General features: G+C 43.3%; 1 protein-coding gene across 1 annotated transcript in view; it reads right to left on the reverse strand.

Annotated features, from left to right (window-relative positions):
- Positions 1-3,740: 3,740 nt before the first annotated feature.
- KCNK10 (potassium two pore domain channel subfamily K member 10) overlaps positions 3,741-23,346 on the reverse strand; it is a 73,191-nt gene continuing 53,585 nt past the window's right edge. Inside the window, exons 5-7 of the mRNA XM_044436622.1 lie at positions 11,346-11,532; positions 5,524-5,666; positions 3,741-4,361 (exon numbers count right to left, since the gene is read on the reverse strand). Of these exons, the coding sequence (XP_044292557.1) occupies positions 3,741-4,361; positions 5,524-5,666; positions 11,346-11,532 (951 nt within the window). The remainder of the gene's footprint in view (positions 4,362-5,523; positions 5,667-11,345; positions 11,533-23,346) is intronic.

The raw sequence follows: 23,346 nt of genomic DNA on the forward strand, positions 1-23,346 counted from the left end.
CCCCCACCCGCCCTCCCTCTCGGGTGGAACTGGTGCAAAGGAACGATAAGTCATTCCCCACCTATAAAAAAAATTTCAAAAAGTTTTACCCCCCCCCCCCCCCCCCACTGCTTAAAATTTGAGCCAAGACTTCTCAAGCAGGCATCTTCAGCTCAGCTCAGATCTAACAGCAACACAACCATTTATGCAGTGGCTGATTTCAGTGGGTGTCCTTCTCCATGAACTAATCCTTATAAATGTGAAATGACTGGTCGCTCTTTTCCCCCAGTTCCAGCTCACCACTCTGGAAGAAGCAGCAGTTTGCCCTGAGAGCAGGTAATTTTACTGCCGTGTCTCTGGGGTGATTGTAAAGCCACCCATTTCAGAGAAGGAAAAAATCCCACCCCAGTGAAGCTGATGGAAAGGTGGACTACCTTAGAGCAGTGACTCACAGAGAGACACAGCAGACATCCTCAGTGATAGGTAGTCTGGCTCACCAAAGTTTCTCTGTATGTGTGTGTGCGTGTTATGAACTGCTGAGGGCCTTTGCTATTGGATGGTATAGAAATGTAATAAATAAATAAGCAAGCAAGCAAGCAAGCATTTTGTGGATGATTGTACTTTTAGCAGCCTGCCAGCAGCTTTCTTCCAGCATGCCCTGGTACATACTTTTGGAATCATCACCATAATCAAAAGCCTGGGTGGCCAAAACACATCCAGTTGCCGGTCTTTAGTAGTAGCCATATCCCTTTCAACACCACATGTCCAATGTTCAAAGGATGAAAGTCTTAACACTTAGCCCTCTGAAACATCAGATGGTGTGATTTGAGTTCTCAAGCTAATCCTACTTCCCCTCTCAAGGTTACCACACAGTGCGTGTTAAGAGAATGCAATTTCTGGTACCTACATAATCTTGCAGATATGCATTAGCAGCTGGCCTTGTTCAATAAATCCCTAGATTGCAAAGGTGGTAGAGAGTTCCCTGTTTTTCTAACCACCTTTTAAAGCATTTGAAGTAGCACTTTTCACGGGAGAGCTCACTCAAAGCTTCTAACCAATTAATGCATCCAGTTTGGCTCCTCATCCCTGCATCGATCACATTCCAGTTCAGCTGATTCCAGGGTGTTCTTTCAGGAAATGTCAGTGCAGGACACAAGGAAGCTGCTAGCAACCTGTCCTCTCCCTCTTTGCATCTCCCCCCACCCCAATCCCAAGCACCCCCCTTCGCTGTGTGCCACAACTGCTTACTCCTAAAACAGAAAATCAAATGACACACGATAATTTGAGGGGACAACATAGGGTCATTCAGATTCCCAGCTCCAAGGGTGGAGACAGGGTTCTGACCCCAAGGCTGGGGCTGGAGCTCCAATGCCCCTTCCCTGTCCCCTTGCAGCCAGCATGGGAAGAAGTGTGCCGGCTGCTCTCCAAAGTCGGGAAATGAGCTTCAGAGAGGGAACGGAGGGAGGGATGGGGGGGGGGGGTAGAGGAAGAGACTGGCATGGTCAGCATGTGTGACCAACAGGGCAAGCTCATGCAGATTAATGGGGGGCTATTCAGAGAAAGTCAAGGATGGTACCCAATGGCTACCACCCAGCTCTGTGGAACAAGCTCAACAGGTTGCTAGCATGAGAGGAGACAAAACAAGCCTTCCAATCCACACACGGCAATAACCAGGAAGGGGGGGGGGAAATGAACAAGAATCCTTGTAATGTGGAAGCCCTCATGCTCCATGTACTTCATCTATTTCCCTAGTATAATATAGAATTTGTTTTCCTCATTATGTGCTTTTTGGGGAAGGGAGGAGAGAGGGAAAGATCAAGTAACTATTTGGTTCAAGAGCCCCTGTGCCTGAGGCGAGTGGAGATGGAGAGTCAAAAGCCCAGCGACAATATGTTGCAAACCTGGGGCACCAACTTTCATTCCCAGTTGCCAAGATGTGATTAGAGAAACTATTCCATTTTATTATCTCCATAAATTATGTTGGGCTGATAGTATGAATGTAGTAAGGGTAAAGGCAGGAGCAGCCGCAAACAGTTCTGGGGTGTCAGAAACTCTTTAGATGCCCACTTCTGATATATGGAAATGTATACTGTTGAAAAGTGTTTGGTGGATTTAGGGGAAAAATCAACAACTGCGATCCAGTATTTAGGGCTAGTCTCTGAATAACTAAAGGTTCCCCAGAAAACAAGTGAGCTTGCATTTGCATTACAAATAAACTTCCCTTTTATCACCAGCATTTCTCAAACACACACACACACACACAATTCCCATTAATTCATTTTCTCCTGTCTTTTTCATTGGACATCCATTTTGACATCTGAAGCTACTTGCAGTTTTCTTATGAAGTGTAATTGCTTTTTCTTGTTTGTTGTTTGTTTTGCAATGAAAAGAGATTTTTGCTTAGCTTGTAAGGAAGGAAGGGCAGATGGGCGGATGGAAGGAAGGCAGGAAGGAAGGAAGGAAGGCAGGCCAGCCAGCCAGCCAATTGAAAATAAAAGTAGAAATGAACAGAAAATATTCAGCAAGGTATGTGATTGAACAGTTGCACAATATGATGCTATTAATGGCACTTAAAGCTATAAGCACTTAAAATACTAGATCATGTTTTCTCACTGTTCTAGGGAGTTGCCTTAACCACCTAACCCTAACCATCAGTAAGGACACAGAGCCCTGAGAGCTGAAAGCTGTTCCGTCCCTTGAATTTGTATGGTATATGCACTTATGTCTACTTCTTTAAAAAAATTCAAAGTCTGCTACAGAAAATAGCAAACAGTTGACATCATGCAAAGGGTTTGCTTTCTGACTTCATAGTATTAAGCATTAAAACTGAAGCCCCTTCAGTGATACAAAGTGTGGATGCAAACATTTTAAAAATCAAGTGGCTCACTGCTTACTGAACCAAGCACAAGGTTATATATTTTTCCTCCCTTAAACAATGCAGCTTTTGAGTTTTAAAGTTTTTTTTTCCCCAGTGTATTATCAGTTTTATAACATGGATTTCTTCAAAGGATGTGAATTCCCCCCTTATTTTTCCCTTTTTAAATTTGTCATTTGTTATAAGAAACATTCACAAATATGGTGTTTTCTTGCATTTCCTTTTCTTTTTCCCGGAAAAAACATCTGCTCTGTCTTCGCCAATGTTTCCACAGCATCCGGGTTCTTTGTGCATGGGAGGTGGGGGGAAATATTGAAAGCTAATTTACCTATTTGTTTCTTTTCATAGAAACTGAGGGAAAACAATCATATTTGGATTCTATGCTAAACCATAAACACTGCCTTATTTTAAAGTTGACCATTCACCCCGTTATTTTGCCTTTTAATGAAAAGAATTCAGCAGTGAAAGAAGGAGCTTGTGATCCATTGAAAGTGGGTTGTTCTTTTCTCACTGCCCCTAAATGCTCTTCTAAGCTGTCTGTCTCTGCTCTCACATTCCTGCCCTGCTATTCACCTTCACAGCTGTAACACCCTGGCACCTGTTGAGTTTTCCGTGATAAGTGTAACTAGGTTGGTGCTGCCAATATTCCACCTTCAGGTGCCATTACTCCAGTGCTTGCCTTGTGATTTCTCCTGGCAGAGAGTGCTTCGGTCATTATGGCACAGTGAAAGATTCTAGGATGCTATGTAATTCAGACTGAATCAGGAGTCTGTATAAGGCACGTGTCTTGATACATATATCTATCTATATCTATATATATCATGTACATATACAAAAGACTAACATTGGTTCATTAGAGTCAACGAGCAGTTGGGGTTTTCTGCATTTAATTCCTGTCTTCAAGTAATGATTTGCTTTCCTGTTCCCTTTCTTTGGTTTCGGTGGGGATCATGCCGTTCTCCAGGTCCATGTGCTGCTCAATACAGTCGGTGAGAACAGCAGTACTTGAATGCTCTGAGGGACACACCTTCTCAGTATCCTCCTCTTTCTTCTCTTCGTCCAAGGAATAGTTCCGGAAGGTCTCGTAGATTTTCCGCACATCTTCTGGGATGCTCTTTTTCAGGTCTTTGTTTTTCCTCTTGGTCAACCTGGATGTAGAGCCAAACTTGTTGATGATGTTGTCCTCGGATGCCCCCTGCCCATGCTTGCTCAGCTGCTCGGTCCCTTTAAGGCGTAGGTTGTTAGGTTTGTTGTTGATGCTTTCCTGAGATGAAGCCTTGAAGTGGCTGCTGTCCAAGGCAGCAAAGACGCAGCGTTTCTCTGGGGAGAGCATATCCAGTGAGTGAGCTCTCTGGTCCAGCCCTAGACGCCGGCGCTCCATGCTCCGAATGGTGGCTGCTCTCTGGAGCTTGTCATGGATTTCCACGCTCAGCCGCCGCCGAGTTTCCCTGAACTCTGCAGTCACATTGGCTTTCCATTCAGCTGCATGGGCTTTGATTTCACCAACCTGTGGACGGGATTACAAAAGTCAAGGAAAGCTGAGGAAACCACAGGAGATACTTCTTATCTGTCTACCATCTATCTACCTATATTTCATTACTATAACAAATTTTAATAAAATAAATCTCAGTTGTACATCATTTTTCTAAAGCCCTACAATTACTAGTTTATTCAGTTGCTCTCCAAAAGTGTCTTGTCATATCCCTATGTTGCATTCATGCCATTTAAAGTAATGGATTTAGAGCTAAATGAAAACAACACTGGCCAAATACCTCCTTTCACACAAACTATTAAGGCATAGGAGCTCCCTTTGAGACCAATTGATACAAAGCTACAGAGTATGATTACAGCTGAATCCTAAAAATGATGACTAGTGTGCCAAGCTTAACTAAAAATGAGAAGAATAAGTATGAGGATGAGAAGGAGCTAGGTTTAAGATTTCAGCACTAAATAGTGATCCTTCACAATATGCTAGTTGGTGTTCCTCAACTGGCAAGTTTGCACAGCTTAAATATATATAACCCTTCTTTCTTACTTTTTCATGATAACAGTTTGATCATCAAAGTGCTTTCAGAGTAAATCAATTCGACACTCCTTTTCCTTCATAGGATCAATATTCCTGCTTTACAAAGTGCCACCAGAAAGAATGTTGAAGAGTAATTTAAACATATTTGATGGGGAAGTCCATCTCTGTCTCCCAGCCTTTTTGGCCATTTGATGGAGCCTTCCACAGACTGCACCTGGACTTTAGAATCATCTTCTGAAGAAGGCCTCGTTGTTTCCCCCTGCCTCCTCCCACATCTCCTGTCCTCCTCCTTAGAAACTTTTTATTTGGATAGGTTTTTTCTCTTTGCTTGCTTAGAAATTTGTGATACTGATCTAGTTGTTTTTTTGTCTATGTGTGTTTTAAATCTGCCCAGGCTTGTTTGTTTAATTTCTATACTGCTTGTTAGTCAAGATGACATTCTGGATGGTTTACACAATCAACACACACAAATACAGAGCAATGGATTCAAAACAAGTTGTCCCTATTTTATCATTAAAATACAGTTTATTTTGTTCTTAAATATAAACACACTTTTTAAAAGATGGGGGCACACCTTCTAAAAAAGCCCCCAAACGACCGTAGATCCAACCCGCTCTGAGATCCATCAGTTAACAGTAGTTACCTCCTCTTTTGTCTTCTTTGAAAGAACCCGTAGCCAATCTCCAATCATACTGAGGACCGCAGCAAAGTATGCAAGACCCACAAGGATCCAGAACCATACCAAGGGCTTATACCACTCCCGGTAAGGGATCTCAGCATTTCCACCTGAGGCAAAATGAAACAAAACAAAGCAACCCCTGGTTCATACTTGAAATCTTTGTTGTCGTTAGTCGCGAAGTCATTTCGGACACATCGCGACCCCATGGATATCATTCCTCCAGGCACAATATTCCTCCAGGCACTTGAAATCTATTAGATAAGTTATTGCTATCACAAGCTATCCCAACCTTGTTCCCTCCAGATGTTCTATGATACCACCCAGCATCCTTATTCATTTGTCATGGGCCTGGTAGGGGTCCAAAACTTCTGGAGAGCCCCACATGGGCGAAGCCTGGGCTGAGGGTCCTGCTATGCTTCATCATTTGCATATATGTATTCAATAAGTTCAATAACTGTAGATACCATGAGCCACATTAAAAATATACCTAAAAGGCTTACAAGAACATTAACTATATTACATTAAATATACATTACAATACACATTAAAAAGTAGTTAAATATATAATTGTTCAACAATGATATAAAGCATTAATGAAACATTAAAACCAATATAGCCCCTTAATTAGTAAACTGAGCAGTACACTTGTTCTTTCATCAGCCTACATTGCTTCCAAAAACTGCAGAGAAAAAAGCAGCAGCTCATTATGGTGAGCAGATCACCCCTTGGTGATCCAGTTGTGTTTCCATGATCTTGTTTTCAGCCCTAAGGTAAGGCTGTTGCTTTACCATAAGGGGGCAGCCGCCGGGGCGAGGGGAAGCGATTCCTTGAGGAAGCAACCACTGTGCTGCCACTGAGTTCTGCTGGTGAACTGGGGACAGAAGGGTGGTTCCAGGAGCACAGGTGCTTTCCTTCTAGTATACTTGTCCTCTCCACTGAAAGAGGGGCAGCTGCTTCCCACAGCCTTTCAGGCAGCCTTTGCACAGCTAGAGAGTTGCAGCCTTATGATCCTTAGCAGCAAACTTTACCGGTTCTCGAAATGTTATTTATGATTGAAGCCTTCAGTTAGGAAAGGTCCATTTGCTATGGCCTAAAGTGCCTCCTTCTTTTCCCAGCCAACAATATTGCAGAAATTAGCCCTCTATAACTCATTTCCTCAACCCATTTCTTCCAGGCCAATGGCATTAAAACAGCAGCAACTGTGTCCTTTAAAAGCAGTTTTGTCGTTATGCCATCTCTGACTTACGACAACCCTCTGAATGAATGCCCTCCAAACCTCCCTGTCCTTGGCAGCCATGTAAACTTTACAAGCTCTTGTAATCTTACAATCAGTTGGTAAGACCCAAACTCCAGCAGCCTGCACATTGTAGGTACTGAAAAAGAAATTAAATATGTAGATACAGAAACATAGGCAAAGGCATAAATGAAATAAGGTCTTTCAAATAATTGAATTTGGGCCTTTGATTATTCATTTCTTGTATGTAGCCATAACATTCTCACCATTTCCTTGTTCATTCTTAAAAATGCCTATAAGAGGTAATCATACAAGGTTTTTTCACACCAATGTTTAAAGTTCAGGAAAATCAATATCAAGACCAAGTTGAAATATTTTCCTATATCCTGCTAGCTTTTAAATGTAAGGAACTTGCAAGGCAACATTTTAAAGCCTCTTTTTCTATACTTTTAAAAGTTAATTTTGAGAAAGGCCAACAAACAGTACAATCCTTTGCATCTACTTAGAAAAATGCCCTACTGAGTTATGAGGATTTAGTCCAAGGTAAAGGTATACAGGATTGCATATATTTACCTGGACTACATCCAACTTCTGAATAGACATGCATAGGATTGCACTGTAAAAGTCATTCATTTGGAAAGAGCTGCGGGGAGAACTGAGGATTTTTATTTCCGTACCATGGCTCAGTCTTCCCTCCATCACCTGCTGAGCTTTTGCACTTTTACAAGCTGTTAGCAATCTGAAACATTCCAAGGAACCCTTAAAGTGCAATCTACCCAGCCTTTATATGAGTATTCTTACCATGATGAAAGACTCATATAAAAACCAAAGCATAATGTTACTGGCAGAGACCCAAATATTGTTTCTGATTCTCTCAGTGTGTCCCTATAGCTTTATGGCTTTTTTCAAGGTAAGAAAAGGACAAGCAGTTGTGCTCTGGTTGCTATGATTGCAGAGAGGTTATTCTGATCACACAGGTCCCAGTGGGAAATTACCTTAAAGCAGATAAAGGTGGTCTGTGGCACAGATGAAGCAGACAGCACCAGGCATGTGCTAATGCTTTTTCCCATCTGTTCCATTTTCTCTGTCTTTCTGCCACCTTTCTTCCCTCCCCCACCCCGAACTTGCATCTAATTTATTGGCAGTACAACTTCTTTTCCAAATTAATAAAGACAATTTGGATAACACAATTGTAAATCAACATTAGTGGTGTACCATCCATATTTTACAAACAGATTTTTTTCCAAGGAAGATCAAAGGCAGAGCCGTGGGAAGATCGGTCAACCAAGTCATGAGTCTGACGAGCCCTTTTTCACAACTGGTCTGAAATGGTGAACTCTTTTGCCCTTGAAATCCAAACCCATTAGGAAGGTGGAACCGTCTCCTAAATAAATTTCAGCTTTACCACTTATATCAGAGATAGGGCCTGGTTCACCAGTAGCCAAAATGTGAAGCAAAGGCTGCATTCACTGCTTTCAGATTCCCATTAATATGTGGGGCATCAGCCCAGCCCCTTGTCACCACTCAGACCACGCAAGAGAGGAGAGCAAGGATGCTCCAGAAGAAACACACACGCTTCTTTTGCCAGGCACTCCACCTGCGCTCTTATGCAGGTTAATATGTAACTCGGTTAGACATGTTTCTTTTCATTTGGAAGTCTGTGCATGACTTTGCATAAAAAGAGCCATTTCCCATTCCCTGTTGCTGTGTATCCTCCATTCTTGATTTATCTTATTTATTTTGATATTCATCTCACTATATTACTATACTATTATATTATTTACTACACTATACTAAAATTACTAGACTGTATTGCTATTATTGTTATTACAGGTTTTATTGTGAATTGTTTTAATTGTCTTGCATATATTGTGAGCTGTTCAGACAGCCTAATGGTTAATGGGGTGGCATGCAAATTGAATGAATGGATAAATAAGGAAAGAAACCCTGGCATGCCCCTGAAATGAATGGGTGATCAGCACCTTGTACCCAGTAAAAGACCATCTTTGGGTCTGGCTGGAAGATTCTGGGAGCTGCAGTGCAACACACTGAGGATGGCAGGCTGGGGAAGGCTTGCCTAGCGGTTATCCAAATGCCTGCAGGAAGCCCACAACCAGCGTAGAGCCCTCCCACACCAGCTGATACAATCACTCTGTGTTCAGCTCACCTCAAGCAGCTTCCCTTCCTCCAGCACCCTCCTCTCTTCAACCTCCAACCCAGAATGATACCTTTGCTTATTGGTAATTGGCAGGCACAGATGTTTATGGCTCAGCCGCACTGTGCGCTCATCCCCGCAAGCACGGAGCATCCGCACTGCACATGCTTCATTAGTCTTTCGCATCCAGCGCTGGGTCTCCTTAATGGTGCAGATGCCAGGCCAACAACTCTATTAAGGCATGAGAGCATAATTGGCTGGCTGGCTGGCTCTTGAAAAGCGGCTGCCCATTTGATCTGAAATATGTGTGCCCCTTTTGCAAAGGCTGTGGAGGTTTGGACTGACAGCTATTATTTATACTTGTTATTTCTTTTCCACTTTAAGAAACAAAAACAAAGCATTCCTCTTGTCTTCTGAAAGGAGGTTGTTATCAGGAAACACTGTGCATGGAACAGAGAAGCTACATTCCCTTGTGTGCCTCATTTAGATGCTAGAGAGTGAGGGTATGGGATACTGTGGGACCACACAATACTATTTTGCCAACTGATTAGGCGACCCTGAGGTTGCTTGTTCATTTCTTGGGCATGTTGCAAAGTTCCCTTTCCTCTCCAGATCAAAGCCACTTTCTTTCACTGGCTGCTGCTTCTCCTCTCTTCAGAGTAGAGGGGGGAAATCTGCAAATGACTCCCTTTCCATCTTAGGCTCAAATCCAACAGAAACAGCTGCACATGCACAATACAGATGAATTTTCAACCAATGTACACCTCTCGAGACTTTAAGTGAACTGAGAGAGAATTGCATGGACAAATCCACATTATTCCTAGCTTTGAATACAGCTTATCTTGGGGAAAAATGCAGACAAAATTGCATATTAGGAGAATGTGCATTCAAAACGAGATCCAGTGTGGCATGGTGGTTAGATTGTTGGAATGGGAACCCAGGTCCTGGGTTGTAGTCTCCACTCAGCCATGAAACCACTGGGTGACTTTGGGCCAGTCACGCACTCTTGGCCTATCCTACCTCACAGGGTTGTTATTGTGAGCAAAAAATGTAACTGTGTATGCCTCAGGTTGTCCACAAGAGGAAAAAAGGTGGGATATAGATACAATGTAATGATGATAATAATATATTTGAGAAAAGTATACACAAAGCTGCATTAAAACACTGGAAAGAACTGGAGGGAGGAGAATACATCTCTTTAAATGGGGTACATTTTAAAAAGTGCACACAAAAATACACATTTCCACATGGGAGAAGCATATCTTAACATTTGCCTTCACAAGTCCAAGACTGATGAATCATCCATCCCTAATGTGCAGTCCTTTAGATTTTTAAAATCCTGCCAACTAGCTGCTTGGGGAAGAAAAGGGAAGCATGGGAGAACTATACCCCATCCCTCTTCCTCCTCCCCAACAGTCAATTGGTAGGACTTTGGTGTCTGTGATGGCTCTGCACAGCCCAGCTGCCAGATGAGAGGAAAGCTACTGAAGATCCTGGGACATGTGGACCAAGGAAGCAGGATGCAGGGGTCATATTCCCTGACAATAGTGAGGCAACTTACCAGCTTCAGCTGCAGAAGATTGTCTTGACCTGATCTGTGCCTCAGCAGTTCCTTATAATGACCAGAAAGGGTACTGCAACTCATCAAACTGGCCAGCGCAACTGACCTGAGAAACCAATGACACACCTTTCTGGTACTATATAATCACCATGCCAGGTGCAGCCTTGCCTCTCAGATCTGGGGCAAAATCTGCCTGGGTCCCAATCCCTCCATCCAGGTTTTCCCCAGAGGCCAGGCTCCTTCTTCACATCACTAGCTGGTTCCCGCACAACCATCATTTTGGTGGATTTGCAGCTTTTTCACATTTTTCCCATTCAGAAAGGCTGAAATGCCCTGCCTGAGCCTGACAGTAACAGTGTTAAGCTAAACTAGGGCATGTCTTTCCTTCCAGCCTCACACTCTTTTGCCTTCGCTTCTGCCCCTTTCACTCTCGGCCCTGCTCACTACTGGAATATGCCCCATGGTCTTCCCCAAAACAAAATCTGGCCTACAGGCTAAAAGAAGTTCTGCACCTGTGCTTTATCCGCTCTCTGACCACCAGCCCATGTCCCTCACCTCTCTGTCCCAGAAACAGATCACATCTTCAGCCTGTCCTGAAGCATGGCTGAGCTCTGATCCCTGAACCCCACAACCATCTGCAGATACAGCCCCAGCTGAGAATATGGCAGTGTGAAGCACCGACTGGCCTTATTTGGATTGCACTGCAGCTATATTTGGTTATCAGAAACACATTTATTTGGACGTAAGTAATTAACAATGTGGAATTCGAGAGGACATTCATCTTCTTTTCTGCACGGAATGCTCAAACAGGCCTCGGCTAAGGCTGAATGTCTCACCTGCCACAAAATCCCCAAAGCCAACCGTGGTCAGGGTGACGACTACAAAGTAAAAGGAGTCCAGAGCGGACCATTCTTCAATATATTTGAAACTGACTGCTGGAATGGTGACAAAAACGACACAGCCAGCCAGGATAAAAAGAATGGTTGAGATCACCCGGATCTTTGTCTGACTCACTTGCTTCTTCTGCAAAAGAAAATGAGAGAGAACAAACACTGTTGGTATTTTTTGCACTTCTGTTCCCTGTAACAACACACTTTATGTCTCTCACCTTGCTCCCTGTCAGCATGTGCATATGACTCTACCAATTTTAGGCAGATGCTTCATTTGTCAGATAATGTGGGCAGTGTCTTCAAATGCTTAGGTCAAAATAAATGCATTAGTTTTGCAGGTACATGAGGATGTTATTGCTGTTGCAACAGACTACCACAACTGCCAATCTGGCATATGTTCGTTCTTTATAATTCTTAACAAACCGTTTCCTGAAAACTAGCATACAAGGAACCTGGGAGCATCAAACAGACAAACATCAATCTAATTAATGTAGAATATGTGAGCACAAATGCAGGTCTGAGCCTCTTGGGATGGATTCTGATGCAATTTCTGGTGGTCAGACCACAGACGTGGACTGCCCACATATTTGCCACAGCCACCTACCTGTCTGATAGGAACACAGGAAGTTCCTAAGTTAATAAGTCAGCCCATTCATCCATCTAAGCCAGTACTGGTGAGACAGGAAAGCAGGAGCTCTGCAGGGTGTCGGGAAAGAGCTTTTCTGTCCTACCTGTGGATGCTGGGGATTGAATTGGGGACCACCTGCTTGGAAACCAGGTACAGCCCCTTGACTTTGATCTTGTTGAAGCTATTGACAGTCATTTTGGCAGAAGACTGGGTTGTACTGGCTATTGATGGACAACTTAAGGCATTAGAGTACCCTTGGCCAGAGACACACCCACAATGAAATGAATAAAGTGTTTCTGAATGTGTGTGCTACAGTAGTACACAGCCAACAAGTTTACTTGTAAAAAATGCACCAAACCAGGTGACTTGCTCATTGCTGATGGGCTCAGTCCAGCAAGACGGTACTTCCTCTGATCACCCACTAAATGGAGGGTGGGAAAGGGGAAACGTCCAGAGAGTATACAGGAAGCAAATACCCTTCACTGCTTACTCAAGTTGAGATTTCCGAGACAATTTTTTTACTGAGACTGGCCTGGTACCAAGCTTGATTCATGTCAGTGTTACACAAAGACCTTTCCATTTGCCTGGGCATTTTACCATCTAGTCTGTGCTGGCTGATTGCTATTATCCATGCTCCATCCATTCTGCTGGATTCAACAGTTTGATTTTTAGTCCCTGTTTCTGCTGCTTTATTTTATCTTGCAGTATGTTCATTATAGTTATTAGCTTCATGTTAAACCCTAAGACTTTTTACTGAAGGGTGATGTAGAAATATCCTAATGTTACAGGCTGATCAGGCTGGAATCACTATTTAAATGCACAAGAATATTATGGGGAGATGGATATAGCCTGCCTTTTCTATAATACCTCTAGGCCAGTTATACAGGGCTACCATCAGCTGTAGAATGAAAGAGAGAATTAAGTTTGTAGCCATATTCATTTCCATGAGAGAGATTTAACATTTTCAACTTCCTCATCAAAAACAACAGGATTTCAAAATGCATAGTATTGGCTGAATTGTGGTCTGCTTGCCACTGAGACAAAAATACTACACCTGGTCTGTACCATTTCAGACTACAAGCACATCTTAAGAAATGCACTTTATTTTTAAAAAGACAATCCATACATATGAAAAACTAACATGCTCTTCACATAATCAGCAATCACTTAAAATAATATAAGCATCAAGCATCATATAAAATAATCTTTAACAGATAAATATCCAAGCAAATGTATCATGGAAAAAGGCAATTTTAAAACATCGCACTGTCATTAGAAATAAAACCAAGCAGCAGTTTTTAAAAACTGTTCAAAGGCTTGGAAGAATGAAAAAGTCTTTGGCTGACACCAGAATGCAGTAAAGGAAGCACCTGGGAAAGAGCACACTCCATAATTTGGGTCTACAGAATAAAATAAAAAATAAAAAAGATGGGCAATATAGCCCAAGAACATCTGGAGGACCAGAGCTTGCCCACTTCCTGACATCGACCTGAGAATCAGGCCTGCGTCCCTTGTGTTCCATAAGCTTTTCAAACTAGGTATGTGCTTTTTATGCAGAGCCATGATCTCATTTCAGATTAGATCATCTAGAAAGGAAATAAGGTTTCAGAAAACTCTCTTTACCCTATTCCCTACTGAAATGCCATCTGTGAACTGGGCAGTAACCAATCCAATGAACATCCCCATTACTCTTGACTGAAGAAGCTGAAACTGCATTTCCTCAATTCCGAAAAGGTCACTTGGCTGTGAAATGTTGCAGGCAACTGCCAGGTAGCAGCTTGGGGTATGAGAAGGGTGGGAGGAATCCCACAGGTGTCGGCAGCTCATTTTGCCCCTCAAGATACTATTGCCTCCCCGTAACTGCCAGGCCTCTTTGCCTGCTCTGTATCTATTTTGAAGAAATAGCAGCAAATGATTAGAAGAAAAATAATGCATCAAACACAATCTAGCAAGCTTAAGGCACAAAAAAGTATGTGTGCATGCACACACACAAATGTGCAGCACACGAGTATTAAGCAGTCTGATTTGAACATATTCGACCAATGCTTTGTAAGCTCCACTGGCACTTTTTCAGTCCACCTCTTCAGCTCTTGGGTAGTATAGAAATGAATTTATTATTATCATTACTACTATTACTATTTCTGTGTCTAATTTAAAGTGCAAGGGTGCAGAACCTCATTCAGCACAAGAACTGAAGGTTTAAGGAGCCACTTCCCAGTGGCATGTGGGGCTGGAAGAAAAGGGGGCAGGCCCAAAGTACCCCCAATGCCAGAATATTTTAGATGAAAGCTCTTGCTGCCTCTGATTGCCACCTCTGAGGGCAGGTGGCTTAGTGAAAGCAAAGGGCTTCTCAGTGGTGGCCCCCCAGTGATGGAACAGGCTTCCCCCTGAGGCATGCCTGGCCCCAAGTCTATTGTCTTTTTGGCACCAGGTTACAACTGTTCTGAATGGCAGGGCATTCAATTCATTCCAATATTCTATAGTGCCATTATTTCAGCTGCTTAACAGGTTTTGTGATTTAGTCTATGTACTTTATTGTTGCATTTATATTTGGTTTTAAATTTTGTATTATTTTGCATATTTGTATTTTGTATTGTGATTTTATGTCGATATTGTTATCTATATATTATATTTCATTGTATTTTATGTGCCATTGTAAACTGCTCAGAGAGCTTTGGCTATTAGGCAGTATAGATATAATAATAATAACAGTGATAGAAAGGGAAACGCCAACCCTGCCCAGCCCACAACTCATGGCCTCCTTGGGGCCAAACAAAACATTTGCCAGATCATGCATAGCAGAACTGTTGCATTCTAACCTTATACTACAATATAGTTGTATGGTATTCCAATTTAATATGGATTAGTGTTCACCTAATCATGCATAGTGGAGTTATAGTGTTCCCTACCATCCTGCACATGACATTAATTCACGTAGGGTCCATGCCACTTTTGGAAAGGAGGTCTTAAACATGGAGGTCCCCATGCCACTGGCCTATGTTTCCCTAACCCGCTGTACCTCACCTCACTGTCACTCCCAGGGCTGCAGGAAACAAGATTGTGTCTTACACAGACGGGAGCTCCAGGACTCTTGGCAAAGCGTCTGGCCAGATGCCTGGCAGTCTACTAAGGAGGAAGGGGAAGGAATCACCTGCCTCCATCTGAGCCTGGCTGAGGAGCAGAAAGGACGGAGCCTCCAGCTCCTGCATGAACTCTCTGTGGGAACCGCCCAAGAGGAAGATGCTTTGCACCTGAGGCCCTTCAGGCCACAGTACTAGGACCACAGAAGCATGTGAGCTCCTACCCAGAACGTACAAGTAGGAGGTGCCAACATTATTATACATCCCGACCCCCAGAAGGAACATGACAGCTCAAGGATACAGGAGTTAGTAAACCACATATCTAGCTTTCCTCAAGCTGGTATCCTCCAGATGTGTTGAATACTTGCACATATTCACTGAAGAATCAAACCAAACATTCTTTCAAAGTGGATAAAAGGATGTGAAAAAATAGTCTGAAAAGGAGTTTATTTCTAACAAGGATGTGGCTGCCCGGGATTTATCTTGTCTCTGTGCAGCTATTGGCTTTGCTCATCTAAAGAAACTGACAATGCAGCCTAAGCACTAGGCTATGAGGCAAATATTACAGCATAAAATTGATTGTGCTTTCAAAATGCTATGACTGCAGTTGCTATAAATCTCACAAGTTTGCATCTTTTCCAGGAGTAACCTCTCAGCTCCCTTTTTCCTCTTCAAGACTCTGGTGCATATTGGGGAACACAAACATGGAGCTGGAAGCACTGGTTCTGGCTAGCGTACCATGGATTTAATGGGCATGCCCCTGACACCTTGGCTCAAGAATACATTTGGTTTCAGAAAGCAAAGCATGGGAGCTGCCAGGAGTGCGATTACATCTCCAGAGCCCCTGCAGAAATAAAGGAACCACAGAAAGCATGGGCCTCTTCTCTGATCAAATTAGGGGCAATCCTGTGCATGTTTAGATAGAAACACCTCCTACAACTCCCTGCATGGCTGGCTGAGGAACGCTGGGTCTTGTAGGACTCTTTCTGTCTGAACATGCATCGGAAGGCGTGTTTAAAGAAAGCTGTTGCCCTTATCTGAAGAAAGGGTCTGCTTGACTGCTCTGTCTCCCACCACCAGCCAACCACTCAAAAATCCTAAAGCGTGTCGACTGCCCAAAGGGGCAGCCCGGTCAAACAACAACCTGAGTTAATTTCACCTTTTTGCTTTGAAGGCTAAATTATACTACTCTGTATGACAATGGTGTCTTTTATTAAATAGAAGTGTGGGAGAGATTCTTTTTTGCAAATTATCCCTTCCCTATACTGCCGAGGGTGCCCCTCCAAACCAGGGGAAAGGGGGTCCTGGGGTGGCACCATAAGAAGACATTTGGGGAAATCATCGCTCAACCTCCAGCTCCTTCTGTTCACAAAGACCCCTGCTGAGTCAAATAGACTTTCACAAAGACTTTCAGGATAAGTACTTCTTTGGAACATCCAAATCAGCTCTTAGATTTTTATGATTATCCCTGTCTTAATTATTGACCTTGATTCAAAGCAAGCATTTTGCAAAACAAAAATGGAATCCTCATCATTTTGAACGTAATGCAATGCATTTTTAAAGGGGTAGGTTTATTGATATTATGCCCTGTGTTGTTTCAGACTTCTAGTCACCATGGTGATTTGTGCAAAATATAGGCAAGAAAACTGGAATAATTATCAATGGCACTGGCCCAGCTTAAGCCGCAGTTTAGATAACAAGTACCTCTGGTGTTTGGCAAGTGTGACTAGGACTTTACTTCTACAGAGTAGCACCCATTTCAACCTCTAATTTGCAGACAGTTGAATCCAGGTAGCACACGCTGTACAGCAAACGCTTAATGGTGCATTCAGCGCTTGTTTATTTCCTGCCACATAGAGGACTCATAATTGCTCTGGGCTCACAGGACCATTGCAGTGAGTCCCCTGGGATTTAAAATGGTGTGATTAATACTACAGTTAATGGGGAGTCGAGCAAGTCAATTTCCACATTGCCCTGGAGGTGGCAGGGGTGGGGGGAGCCTTTCAGAATAGCAGTTTCCAATCTTTTTCAAGCCAAAATAGGTGTGACACCAATTTGTAATATCTTCAAGTCAAAGCTAAGCATCTTACAAAGTGAGCACAGGCCAGTGCTGTTGAACAGAAAGCCCACACTGCCATTTTTATTTTTACCTTAAAATGAATTAATCTTTGGGCACAGAAATAAAGCAGTGAGGTTATGGCACAAACTGGCCATATTGCATCCATGACTGGCCATTAGTATGAGCTATTGACAGAAATCTGTAGGTGCAATTTTGCAGTTCCCAAGTTCCTGTCCCTTTTTTTTGTCCTGCTTCTGCTCCCTTTTCACACCTGGGGAAGGCTGCTCTTCTGAACACCTGGCATTTATATAAGACTGGATCAAATGCAGGCATTGTGCACTTCTGTCAGTGGAACTGGAAGAAGGTCACTGCCCTTCCCTCAACCCCTGGAGCCACCTGCTCTGGAGGGCCCAAGACAGGAGAAGTTTGGTCTCCTTTGCCTTCAACTCCACCCATCACAGAAACATGCCCCACAAGAACTTTTGCAAATAGAATATGGCCCATGTGGCTTAATGCCCCTGATCAGCATAGTATTCTCTATTCTGACTGGCAGTCTGTCCAGAGTCCGAGGGAGACTTGGTATGTGAAGCATGTGTTCCCCCACTCACCCAGGTTCTCTGCAGGGCCATATTCTATTTCCAAGGTGCAGGATCAGTTATTGTCTGCCATAGTTCATGAAGCTTGGATGGAAGCCTCCCTGAATCATGAGACCCCTCTTCAGTACTGACCAACAACTTTCAGCACCCAGCCATCCAGCGAGATTTCCAGATGGCACTGCGTTTATTTGTCTATTATTTATTGCATGCGTTTATACCCTGTCCTATCGCTTCAAGCACTCAGGACAGCTTACAAGATATAAAAGTACAAAACAAAACCACTATATTAAAACATTAATTATTAAAACAATATAAAACACATCACTACAGAAAATGCAACTGTGAAAAGGGGAGAAAAAATAAAATCCTAAAATGTCTAAAAACATTAATTGTTAAAATAATGATCAAATAAAAAGGTCTTTACCTGGCGCCGGAAAGAATATAACGTCGGCACCAGGTGGACCATTCTGGGGAGCAGATTCCATAGTCTGGGCACCACTGCGGAGTAGGCCTGGCTTCATAATAACTGTGAGCCCCTGTGCCTTTTAGAGGGAAACAACACATTACAAAAAACAGGAAGGGCCCTGCCTGTAGCCACCAGTGAGTGAGTGCTTCTGGGGTCCCGGCTGCAGTCTTCACTTTCCCCTGCCCCTCATCTCCTAACGACTACTAGGAAGGTTGAGAATCCCTTCGCTCCTCGCTCACCCCACAGGGGCAGCCGCTCGCTGGGCACAACAGCTGCCAGCTGCTGCATCCATTTTTTATTGCAACATGCCATTGCAAGACTGAAATTGCAGGAGACCTCCAGGAATAACCTTAAACAAGTCCACAAAAGAGGATGAACTTCTCACTGGGTAATTTTGAACGTAACGTTAAACCATTATTTCTATAACCATAATATCATTGTAATAATGAGCAGAGCCATCCTATGACCCTAGACTGCATCTAGAGTGCCATAAGATTTTTTAGATTCCCAGATCCTATGTGCAAGAAAAAACTCTGACATTAGAACAATGACATTAGAACATTAGAGCTTCCAGCCTACACAAAAAGAATGTATCGACTGCCTCTCCGAGGTTGTAAGAGTGACCTAGGAGAGGGGTGAAGGGGACATTCTGAAGAGCTGAGATGGGAACAGAGTGAAGCTGTATCTTGATGGCATTCCAGCCTCCTTCAAAGTGCCTCACCAAGATTTTATTTCTATATTGACCAGTAGCCAAAGCTCTCTGGACTGTTCACAAGCAGCTGTCTGACAGCTGCTGTCTTACTTAGAAACATAGAAACAGAGCGAGTCAGAAGGGGCTTTCCAGGCCATCTAGTCTGACCCCCTGCTCCAGGCAACTCAGCTCATGACATGCCCACCATGTGCACGTCCAGCCTATACTTGAACACCCTCACCGATGGGGCCTCAACCACCTCCCATGGAAGCCCATTCCACACCCTCGGGGTCCTGACTGTCAGGAAGTGCTTCCTGGCATCCAAATGGAACCTTGGTTCCCTGAGCTTTGCTCTGTTGGAGAGTGTCCTGGCCTCCTCTGCAGGGGAAAACAGGTCACTATCCACATCCATGTGACACCCCCTTGCATACCTGTATGTCGCCAACAGATCCCCTCTGAGTCTCCTCTTCTCCAGGCTGAAGAGACCCTGTTCCCTCAGTCTTGCCTCATATGGCTTCCCCTGCAAACCGGCCACCATCCTTGTGGCCCTACGCTGCACTGACTCTAACCTGGCAATATCCTTCCTGTAACGAGGGGCCCAAAACTGAATACTCCAGTTGTGGGTGCACCAGAGTCGTATAGAGTGGTAGTAATACTTCTCTGAATCTACAAGCTGTGATTCTGGCTATGCAACCAAGGGTGGTGTTTGCCCTCTTGACCACCGCATCACACTGCTGACTCATGTTTAACCTGCAGTCAACTTGGAGGGCAGAAAAACTGGGGAGGTGAACCTGCCTAGGATACCAGTTATCTACCAAGTTCAGAGATTTACAGGTATCCAGACTGGATAATACTGACAGAAATAGCAGCGTCAGAACCAGCAGCTATGATCAAGTGTTCTGTTCTGAGGTTGTTCTCCCCTCTGCTTCTGGTACAGCCACAAGCAGGAAAAGGGAAGCCAGACTTCTCCAGAGTTCAGACAAAATGAAGAACACAAAAGTCCAAGACTGAAACAGTCCTGTTTGTGCAATGTTAAGCCATGGCTTAGTTTTCTGTCCTTTAAAAATCTGAATAAAATACTGAATTTATCTCTAAGTTAACAATAATGCAGTATAATGAAAACTCATTATACACATACCAAACTTACTTTTATAGTCCCATAAAAATCATACACAGACATTAATGTCCATTAATTTTTCATCTCTGCTCAGCCTAAATATTGTTTCTTAAAAGTTCTAGGCTTTCAGTTTCCGTAACCTGTGTCTTTGCACACGGGACATTAGTTATGTAGGAATATTGCCCTGTGTTTATGCGTTAATGGATTTGGACCAAGCAAAGCAAAGGACTTCTGACAGGAAGACAATATATAGGAGTTCATAAAAATTGATGTTTTAAAAAAGCTAAAAGAATGGCTTTAGTAAAGTATTAAATTGGATTTTTCCAGCACATTAGCTATTAAACCTTGCTTCGACTTACCAGTTATGGGTATTTCATTTTTATTTGCTACTTTGCTTGTTGTAAGGGCAAGGCTAGGCCACAACAGACAGAAGGAAAAAGGAACAACATTGGGAAAAGAGAAACCAGAATTGTCCGGTGTGTATCTTCCTATGCTCATATACTAAGACTGCAATCCTATACCCACTTACCTAGGAGTAAACCCCACTGAACTCAGTGGAACTTATTTCTGAGGAGATGTATATGGTATTGCATTCTTAACCTCCAGATGCCATGGCTGCTGCTCATATAGAAGTCCCTGTGTGGGAATATTTTAAAGACATTTCTTGATACGGAAGAAAGAAAAGTGCACAAAATAGATGCACTGACAGAAAGAAATGCAAAGCCCGCTTGCATTTAATCATAGCTTAACTTGGCTTACTGATGAGATCTGCAGCATTGTTTAGGAAATACCTGCAAAATAGTCTATGGGAAATGTGATTTTAAATGGCCAATTTTCTTGCTGATTTAAATGATATTAATCCACCTTGCCAGACACTAAGATTGTCATCTGAGGGAAGCTTGGAGGAGAGCAAAAGGGTGCAGGCCTTTCAGTGCTTGCTTCTAAATTCTGAAATCCGCCCCCCCCCCCCCCGTGCCCCGGAGCTTTTGTATGGGAATAGTTTTTATAATAGGCTTTATATTTTTTGAAGGATTTAACCTTTTGTAAACTGCCCAGAGAATGTAAGAAATAAACAAATGTCCCAAGTGGACCAGTAATGACTCAAAACCCCATGGAAGGCCTACCAAATACTTTGAAAATTGCAGATACAAAGGAAAAACTATACCTTGTTCTCACTCTGACCTGCTCCTGCCCTTTGAAATCCAAACTGACAATTTTGGTAAACAAACCTGAGCAATTAAGGGGTCATTAGCATAACGAAGGCTAACAAAGCACTGTTTCAATGACTATTATATTCACAGCTTAATACAGTCAACATTGGCTTTGGTTTGATTTTGTCCTGATGCCAGGTTTTCTGTCCAACAACCCATAAGCATTCTAACACATAATGCTTCCAACTGTTCTTCATACAGTTGGCTTGTGATACAAACATGAAACCCAGGTTGGCCAGAATTCTCATTTGGAAATGCAAATGTGTTTCTTTCATTTTCTGTTCCAGGTTAACACTCCCATAAATGGTTCAAGAGGCTCTCCAGAGAATCTAAGTTTCATTTACAAAACCACCCTCAGGCCACAGCATGCAAGTAGGACCAGTGTGAAAAAGCACCCAATCTTCAAAGGTTAAGCTGGTCTTTTAATTGCTGCCAAAACTGTGTGTGAGAACTTTCTAGGGGGAATCCACCTGCAGTGCTCTCTAGTAGCGATACAAACCTGTAAACAACACAAGTCCTTTGGAGGAAGCATAGATCATGCTGATCAGACCCAAGCCATAGTTTTACTCCTGTGGGAAACATTACCCTTCTTGTTTTCGAGATGTCAAACAGAAGGTACAGGAGGGCTGTTGGCAATAACTCTGCTGCGAGCAACCGAATTGCTCACAGAAAAAAATGGTTGGGAAAAGTTCCAAATTGTGGAGCAAATCTGATAAGCTTTCCAGGTTCTCCCTCCCTCCCTTCCTCTCTCAATCCCTCTCTGACACACACATACACACACACACTCACACATGCGGCATATATATACACATCACCTCCTGATACAGCTACATCAAGGTTTATGCCCAAGTGAGGTCAACTGCAAAGGAATGGAACAAGTTATAAAATCACCATGCAAAATGGAATGAGCATTCATATCGTTAGCCTTTGTGCCTGAGGAAACCACAATGAATGGAAGGAATCCTTCAGTAAACGTTATTCTCCTTGGGTCAGACTGAAAATATCAAACGGAGGTGACGAGAACCCACAGCTTGTGTAAGAGCATTTTAGAGCTTTACAGAAACACAGTCCATTCAGCTAGAACAGAGGTAGGCCATGTCAAGGGGTCGGGGGGCCACCCTCCACTGCCACCAAACTTACCACTAAACTTGTCATGGCCATGATGGCAGCCACAACAGCAAACACTTCTGGTGTGTGAGGTGTGTGTGCTTTGTGTACCAACAGAATCACACTTCTAAAAGACTTGCCACAGTGTAATTCTGCTAGCTAACAAGCCATGCACACTCTGTACAGCCTGTTCTAATGCGACTGTGGCAGCTGCTGCCATAGTTTCATTGGCCGTAGTGGAGACAAGGAGAAAGGAGCCTGCAAAAATGGCTGGGGAAATGCAAATTTTCCACATGTTGCTCAGCCCTGAATTGGAGCCTGGCAAGGAAAGAATAATTCATTTCCAGGTCAAGGCTAACTCCATAGGTCCTAGCATTTTGTCTTTGTCATGACTGCTCTCTCATTCAAACCAGAGCTTGCTATAAGTCATCAGAGTGCCTGATCAGCAGAGTCACCCTTGGAATGGTTGGGCCAATTTCCGTAGGGAAGGAAATGCAGAGATTAGGCAGTAGCAAGAAGCCTCCTGCTGGGCTGCCCCATAGATAGGTGTGGATGGAGCTATACATATAAACCCTGAGTAGTACCTTGAGCCATCATGCTTCGGGGATTCTAACCCCTCACCCTCTGAAGGGGTGCTGGACTCAGTAGAAGAAGACTCAGCTATGGAAATGCTTCTATCTCCCAAGAACCAAATTCTCCAGAGGGTGATGTCCCTGCATCCAGCTGATGCTCCATTGATGTCCTCAGACTTGGAGGCCTTGGGCCATGAAGAGACTAGCGTGCCTTGACAATTCCTAAGCTCCCACAGTCTAACTAACTTAGAGGCCAGCCACCTCCCATTTAAGCCTGTCTTACACTAATCTTTGCTGGAGCAACAGACAAACCAACCTGTCTTACCCCACTGAGAGCTTTCTGTACTTCTAATATCATTTTGGTTTTGTTTCCTAAGAAATGTGGTTCTTACTCATGATCCGATCTCTAGCAGAACCTTA

The sequence above is a fragment of the Varanus komodoensis genome, unplaced genomic scaffold (assembly GCF_004798865.1).
Source record: "Varanus komodoensis strain SLA01 unplaced genomic scaffold, ASM479886v1 scaffold3, whole genome shotgun sequence".
Lineage (NCBI taxonomy): Eukaryota > Metazoa > Chordata > Lepidosauria > Squamata > Varanidae > Varanus > Varanus komodoensis.